This window comes from Heteronotia binoei, chromosome 21, assembly GCF_032191835.1.
Source record: "Heteronotia binoei isolate CCM8104 ecotype False Entrance Well chromosome 21, APGP_CSIRO_Hbin_v1, whole genome shotgun sequence".
Taxonomy (NCBI): Eukaryota; Metazoa; Chordata; class Lepidosauria; order Squamata; family Gekkonidae; genus Heteronotia; species Heteronotia binoei.
In genome coordinates this window covers 177,830,809-177,838,806 of record NC_083243.1, presented here as the reverse complement: position 1 = coordinate 177,838,806, position 7,998 = coordinate 177,830,809, and the positions used below count along the sequence as shown (strand labels likewise).

The window sequence follows — 7,998 nt, the reverse complement described above, 5'->3', positions numbered from 1 at the left end:
TTTATGAATCACGGGACTCCCATGTCTATTATTGTTTAATGTGAATCATGAGACTCCCGTGTCTGTTAGCCGCCCTGAGCCCGCCTAGCGGGGAGGGCGGGATATAAAAATAAAATATTATTATTATTATTACATGTTGGATGGAATGAATGATGTCTCCTCAGGTTGCCAGCCTCCAGGTGGGGCCTGGAGATCCTCTGCTTTTACAACTGATCTCCAGCTGGCAGAAATCAGCTCCCCTGGAGAAAATGGCTGCTTTGAAGGGCACAAACCACGAACCCCACAAACCTAGTCGACTTGCATACAGACTGAATCAGGTTTGTGAAGTTCATGCTCAAAACTGAGGGGGCAGCCTGCTCCTTTGGCTTGGTTGTTTCACATAGGAGCAAGCTGAGTGCCTCCCCAGCTCAACTGTTAAGACTGGAAACAGGGGAGCCATGAGGGCAGTCAGCTCCCACAGTTCAGCTGTTTAAAGGACTTTCTTGGGCAGCCAACCCAGTCAGTCCCAGGCTTGGAGCCATTTAAACCCCTGCTTTCTGCTCCCTGCAGCTTTTCATGGGGAGCAGAGAGCAGTGCTTTAAATGGCTCCCAGTTTGATCTGAAGAAAACAGAAGAAATCAGGTGGCATGGGAATAAGCCATATTGCTCATAAAATAGCTGTTAAACAGAAGCAGGATAAAGATCTGTTTGTAGGCACCTCCTGGAAAACCCCTGAAGCAGGATAAAGATCTGTTTGTAGGCACCTCCTGGAAAACCCCTGAAGCAGGATAAAGATCTGTTTGTAGGCACCTCCTGGAAAACCCCTGAATGCAATTCTAACACAAATGCACATCACAAACCATCTCTCCGTCAGGGTCTACTCAGACTGGCAGAGGCTCTCCAGGATGGACTTTTTCCATCACTGAGCCAAATAAGAGAATTCCTTCAGAGGCCAGTGAACAAGAAATACAAACATCTCCAAAAAGGGGGGGCGGGAGAGAGAATGAGCGAGCTTGGTAACTTGGGAGTGGCTGAAAGGACGCTTGAGTTTGGCTCTTTGCATTATCGCTTTCGCTTCCTGCAGGAGGATGGATCATGAAGCTTGGAAAAACACAGAATGCATTTGCTTCCCTTCTTCTTTTGGTAGAGTTGATAAATGGGGCTTGTTCATTCATTCCTTCCCATCTCCCTTCCCTTAACCAGGTCGACAGGGTGCACATAGCCCTTCTCATTGCAGCTGCTGAAGGTGGGCATTGTAGCTAGAGGCCACATGCAGAATGTCCGGCTGGTGGAGCTTGGTGTTGCGTGGCAGCACCCAGAACAGGCTGGTCTTGAGGTGCAAAAATGCCTTGTGGGTAAACTTGTTTGCTTGCACTTGAGTATTGGCTATGTTCTGTTTAAGCTCTGTTGTGGCTGGCAGCTGCATGTTCTTTTGCGGCCCTTACCTTTGCTGGCGCTGAGTGCTCCTGGAGCCCACCTCTGTTAATGATCTGCAACCTGGGGTGGATTGCCCCATCATTGGTATGTATGACTGGTGACAGGATCTTTTCCAAAAATGTTTGATGAGGCAGGGCACATTTGGGGTGGGGTGTCATTCTTGTCAGCCCTCCGGTGGCTGCAGGCTTCAAGTTTGTGATGGTTTTTCAATTTGTGAACATTGCTTCACAAAGCATGAACCAGCCAAAATTCATGATGAACTTTAGCTCGTCAGCCAGTTCATGCCCACCCCTGTTAGAAAATTATAGCATTGGGAAAAGTGCAGAAAAGGGCAATTAGAATGATTAGGGGCTTGGAACACTTTCCCTATGAAGAAAGGTTGAAACGCTTGGGGCTCTTTAGCTTGGAGAAACGTCGACTGTGGGGTGACATGATAGAGGTTTACAAGATAATGCATGGGATGGAGAAAGTAGAGAAAGAAGTACTTTTCTCCGTTTCTCACAATACAAGAACTCGTGGGCATTCGATGAAATTGCTGAGCAGTCAGGTTAAAACGGATAAAAGGAAGTACTTCTTCACCCAAAGGGTGATTAACATGTGGAATTCACTGCCACAGGAGGTGGTGGCAGCTACAAGCATAACCAGCTTCAAGAGGGGGTTAGATAAAAATATGGAGCAGAGGTCCATCAGTGGCTATTAGCCACAATGTGTATATATATGTATGTGTATATATAAATATATATATAAAATTTTGGCCACTGTGTGACACAGAGTGTTGGATTGGATGGGCCATTGGCCAGATCCAACATGGCTTCTCTTATGTTCTTAAAAAGCTATATTTGAGTTGGATAACACGGTGAGCCTAGACTGACTGATAAATTTTTTAAACCTAGCCTCAAAGGTCCACTATCATCAATTGGTTCTTAGTAATCAATTTTCAGTTGCAAAATAGCAAATGCTGTAGGTAAACCGGTGCAAAGGCTGTTAATTACTGGGTAGTGTTTTGTTACAACATGGAAAAGAATGCATTTGCATAGAGTTCTGTTCAATGTAAACATTAGATCTTATGGGCCAGGCTAATTCACTGAAAAAAATTAAATAGAAGCAAAATAAAAATGTCCAATTTATTAGGACTAAAAGGCACAGCTAGATTTTGAAATTTATGTTAAGAATTAATTTTCTCAAGGTTTGATCAAAGATCTGCCATTTAAAATTACCTCAAAATGTAATCGCAGGTTTTGGTAATCCCAAAAAGTACAATCTGTTAGAAAATCTTAGTCTTTTTGTGTACAGAGCTTTACCAAGTAGTGCCGAGGCATCAACGCTCTGTGTCAGCTTTTTACTATTAAAGGTATGTAGGGGGTACATACCTAGGTAATCCCCAGGTGGGGGCAGGGGATCCCCTGGTTTGGAGGCCCTCCCCCCGCTTCAAGGTCATCAGAAAGCGGGGGGAGGGGAGGGAAATGTCTGCTAATCTTTTTGAAACTTGGAGGGTGTTTTGGGGAGAGGCATAGAACTCTATACTGCAAATTTGGTGCCTCTATCTCCAAAAGCAGCCCCCCCAGAGCCCCAGATTTCCATGTATCAATTCTCCACTATACCTTATGGGAATCAGTCTCCATAAAGAATAATGGAGTGCCCAGCAGACATTATCCCCCCCACCTCTCTGCTTTCTGATGACCCTGAAATGGGAGGGAGGACCTCCAAACTGGGGGATCCCCTGCCTCCACTTGGGGATTATATATACAAAACAACCAAGGTTATAGCGACCAAATTACTAAGATATCATTCATCAATTGCAATAGAATATAGAATAGAGGGCACAATATCCAATAGCAATTTCAAAAAGAAGTCCCGACGTACATATAGCGGATGGTGCAGAGTTGTTTTCTGTTGCCTCAGAAGGTCGGACCAGAACCAACAGGTTGAAGTTAAATCAGAAGAGTTTTCAACTAAACATTAGAAGGAACTTCATAACAGTTAGAGGTTCCGCAGTAGGAAAGACTTCCTTGGAAGGTGGTGGGCCCTCCTTCTTTGAAGGTTTTTAAACAGAGGCTACATGGCCATATGATAGCAATGCTGGTTCTGTGAACTTAGGAGAAGGTATTTGTGAATTTCCTGCATTGTTCAAGAAGAAGAAGAAGATATTGGATTTATATCCCGCCCTCCACTCTGAAGAGTCTCAGAGCGGCTCACAATCTCCTTTCCCTTCCTCTCCCACAACAGACACCCTGTGAGGTAGATGAAGATATTGGATTTATATCCCGCCCTCCACTCTGAAGAGTCTCAGAGCGGCTCACAATCTCCTTTCCCTTCCTCCCCCACAACAGACACCCTGTGAGGTAGATGAAGATATTGGATTTATATCCCGCCCTCCACTCTGAAGAGTCTCAGAGCGGCTCACAATCTCCTTTCCTTTCCTCCCCCACAACAGACACCCTGTGAGGTAGATGAAGATATTGGATTTATATCCCGCCCTCCACTCTGAAGAGTCTCAGAGCGGCTCACAATCTCCTTTCCCTTCCTCCCCCACAACAGACACCCTGTGAGGTAGATGAAGATATTGGATTTATATCCCGCCCTCCACTCTGAAGAGTCTCAGAGCGGCTCACAATCTCCTTTCCCTTCCTCCTCCACAACAGACACCCCTTGAGGTGGGTGGGGCTGGAGAAGGCTCTCCCAGCAGCTGTCCTTTCAAGGACAACTTCTGCCAGAGCGATGGCTGACCCAAGGCCATGCTAGCAGGTGCAAGTGGGGAGTGGGGAATGAAACCCATTTCTCCCAGATAAGAGTCTGCACACTTAACCACTACACCAAACTGGCTCTCAGGGGGTTGGTCTAGATGATCCTGGGGGATTCTAAGACTGCAGAGATCTGTTTTTGTTGGGGAAATGGCTGTTTTGGAGAGTGTGAAACAACTGACAAAGATGTTGCATATTCTCAAAACTATACCACGACACTGTATATATGCTAATAAATTGTATTGTGTATAACAACGTAGTGAGTGTCTAATTTTTACACAAATAGTACAAAAACCTCAACTACACCTTATATGAGAACTTACTGTCTACAAACTCTACTGACTGTGGAACAAACATCCTAAGCCGCTGCTGGTATTATCAGTACACTGAGTCCCACCCTACACCCACCCAAGCTGTATAAAACAAAGTCACCATACGCGTAGGAAAAAGTCCACAAGGTGCCTCAATTATACCATTGCAGACAAGGTTTCGTGGTGAAAACTTCTCATTGTGTGGTTGTACTTTATCAATGGCAAAATCCAAAATCCATGCATGTAACAGACTTGTCGCACTACATTCGGATGACATCATCAATTGGGTAGTCAAAGGATTTAAAATCCAAAAGCAGACTAATTTTTATAGCTAGAGGACAAAATTTAGAAACCACTCTTCAACTGGCTGCGAAGCCTTCCGATGCAGAGCAGAAATTCACCACTGGCATAATAGAGCACATGGAATTTTGTTCCCCAGTTCCCTTGGCAGTCCTGGCTGCAAGTCATAACCAATCATCCTCAACTACTACTATCCCTCCCCCCATTTTTTCAGAGCAGGGGAAATTCATGCCACATCACTGGGGATAAGGAGGGAGGCATTCTTTAAAGAACTCCATTTTAAAACGGGAGAAAAGGGTTCAGTCACAAGCCAGTCGTGGCTATGGGAAGAAAGAGACGGTTGCCTGTATTCTCCAACTTAACAGAAGTGTGCGTGCAAACGTGAATACGCCATTGTTTGCTGTAGTGAAGGAAACTCTAATTAATTGATTTACATATTTTAATTTAATCTCTTTCATAAAATGACTTGGGCACATGTTAGACCTGTTCTTTATTAACTTGTCTAATCTTCTTTTAAAGCCAATTTAATTGTATTTATTTTATTTTATTCTATTTTTATCCCGCCCTCCCTGCCAAAGCAGGCTCAGGCCGGCTCACAACAATTACAGACATCTGCAGATTTCATTTGCATGCCTGCATGCCAGGACTATACCTGCTAGTCTCACTCCACCACCGTAACCAAGGTATTAACGCTGCAAACTCACACACTGGCGCTTTCTTGTGATTCCGTATCACGTTCCCAAGAGGCTCTCCAAGTACCCCAGCATCGCTGGGTAACTTTGGAGGCACTCGATAGAAGAACAAAAAGGGTGTAGGGGAATTCAGCTGCTTTTAGGGTTGCCAATCCCCAGATGGGGGCAGGGGATCCCCCGGTTTGGAGGCCCTCCCCCCCCTTCAGGGTCGTCAGAAAGCGGGGGGAGGGGAGGGAAATGTTTGCTGGGAACTCTATTATTCCCTATGGAGATTTATTCCCATAGAAAATCATGGAGAATTGATCCGTGGGTTTCTGGGGCTCTGGGGGGGCTGCTTTTTGGGGTAGAGGCAGCAAATTTTCAATATAGCATCTAGTGACTCTCCCCAAAATACCTCCCCAAGTTTCAAAAAGATTGGACCAGGGGGTCCAATTCTATAAGCCCCAAAAGAAGGTGCCCCTATCCTTCATTATTTCCTATGGAAGGAAGGAATTGAAAAGGTGTGCCGTCCCTTTCAATGTGACGGCCAGAACTCCCTTTGGAGTTCAATGATGTTTGTTACAGCCTTGATCTTGGCTCCACCCCTAATGTCTCCTGGCTCCACCCCCAAAGTCCCCAGATATTTCTTGAATTGGACTTGGCAACCCTTGCTGCTTTGCCACTTCGCATGTTATTTTCTGAGGGAAATGTTAGGCGTGATCGGCGCATGTGTGACAAAGCGATTTGCAATCGTGCCAGATAAGCAGGAATTCTACATGGAAGACAAACAAACCCAGGACAAGAATGGACAGAGAACAACGAGGCCAGTATTGTGAGCGATATCATCTCAGTCCTTTAACGAATGTCAATATCCTTTGCAGGCAAAGTGAGGCAGCGCTATGGCAAGCGACAGAGAACTTCTTCCTGTGATCCAGGACTTAAAGAGTAAGTGCACAAAGGACCTCTCTGGCCTTTCTATAGAGTCAGGCAGTATTATTACTATGGGTAGTATTTAAGTTGTGCTTTAAAGGTTGGGCACATTTCTAAATAATCTGCTATGTCCATAATATATTACATTATATAGACCTGTATAGCCTTCCATCCTTCCGAGGTCGGTAAAATGAGTACCCAGCTTGCTGGGGGGGAAGTGTAGATGACTGGGGAAGACAATGGCAAACCACCCCGTAAAAAGTCTGCTGTGAAAACGTTGTGAAAGCACCGTCACCCCAGAGTCAGAAACGACTAGTGCTTGCACAGGGGACCTTTCCTTTCCTTTCATAGCAATTTTCAGCTTTCCTGCCAGGACTTAGAAATTACTGATGATAACAGCAGAGTAAACAATTTCCCTGTCTTTCCTTTACCCATGAGCCCATACTCATTTTAAGCTACAGGAAGTACCTTTTGCTGAATCAGCTCAGAGGTCTGCCTAGCTGAGTACTGTGTATCTGGTTCTTTCCCTGAGTACTCCAGGGTTCAGATCTCCAAGGCTGTAAGCAGTGGTCTTTCCCAACCAAGTTACGGAGATCCTTTCACTAGAGATACCGGGACTAAGCCTGGCACAATTTCCATGGAAAACATTGGGCTGCCATTGAGACATAGTTCCTTTAAAGTGGACTGTACTATTCACAAAATAGGTCTGAGTTCAAACGTCAAGTGGGTTAATCTCATTGAAGCTGAAACTGTTGGGTGACTCATTGATCGGAAAGCCATAGGCAACAAGTTAAACTGCTGTAAATGGGAAGAAATGTCTGGAAGAAAGAGAATTTGTCTAATGACCTTTTGTGCACTTCTTGATTACTTTTGTAGGTATGAATGTTGCCTGTGCAGCTAAATTTCTTTGGTTGTATTAGCAGGAGCTGTCTTCTAAACACTATATTTCTCCATTGTACCAGTCACCACCAAGAACTCTTGCATTGCAGCATATTATAGTAACAAATCTTCGGACAGCTGTAGTAATATAGCCAGGAGATCCTAAGATTGTCTGGCAGCCAAAATTTGTAGCTCTTTTAGCATTATGTGTGCAGGACTTATAGTGTGATCCTCAACAAAATTATATCCTTCTAATTATTATTATTAATTATTATTATTATTTGTTTATTTACATTCCACCCATTCCCCCATTGGGGGCTCAGAGCAAAGTACAGCAAATAAAAATAAAATCACAATAAAATCATAATAAAACCAATTACATCATTCATCAAAGTGCAGTAAGATGATTCAGCAAGGTGACATGACAGCAAGGTGGTATAGCACAAAATAGAACCACAATACACCATCACAGTATAGTAGTGCAGTAGAGGAGCAGAGCAGTAGAGGGGAGGCCAACCGATCGATAAATAGATGCCCACTGCCTCATCCAAAGACCTGGCGGAACAGCTCCATTTTACAGGCCCTACGAAAGGCCAGCAAGCAAGGTAGGGCCCGGATCTCCATAGGGAGCTGATTCCACCAGGTTGGGACCAGGATCGAGAAAGTCCTGGCCCTGGTAGAGGCAAGACAGGCATTCCTTGGGCTGGGGACTAACAGAAGATCTTGGGAGGCCGAACAAAGTGACCTCCG

At 44.7% G+C, this 7,998-nt stretch overlaps 1 protein-coding gene across 1 annotated transcript in view; it reads left to right on the top strand.

Moving 5' to 3' along the window:
• Positions 1-6,315: 6,315 nt before the first annotated feature.
• The window catches only part of RUFY4 (RUN and FYVE domain containing 4), a 35,792-nt gene continuing 34,109 nt past the window's right edge, over positions 6,316-7,998 (top strand). The window contains exon 1 of the mRNA XM_060262443.1: positions 6,316-6,384. Within this exon, the coding sequence (XP_060118426.1) occupies positions 6,339-6,384 (46 nt within the window). The 5' untranslated portion in view covers positions 6,316-6,338. The remainder of the gene's footprint in view (positions 6,385-7,998) is intronic.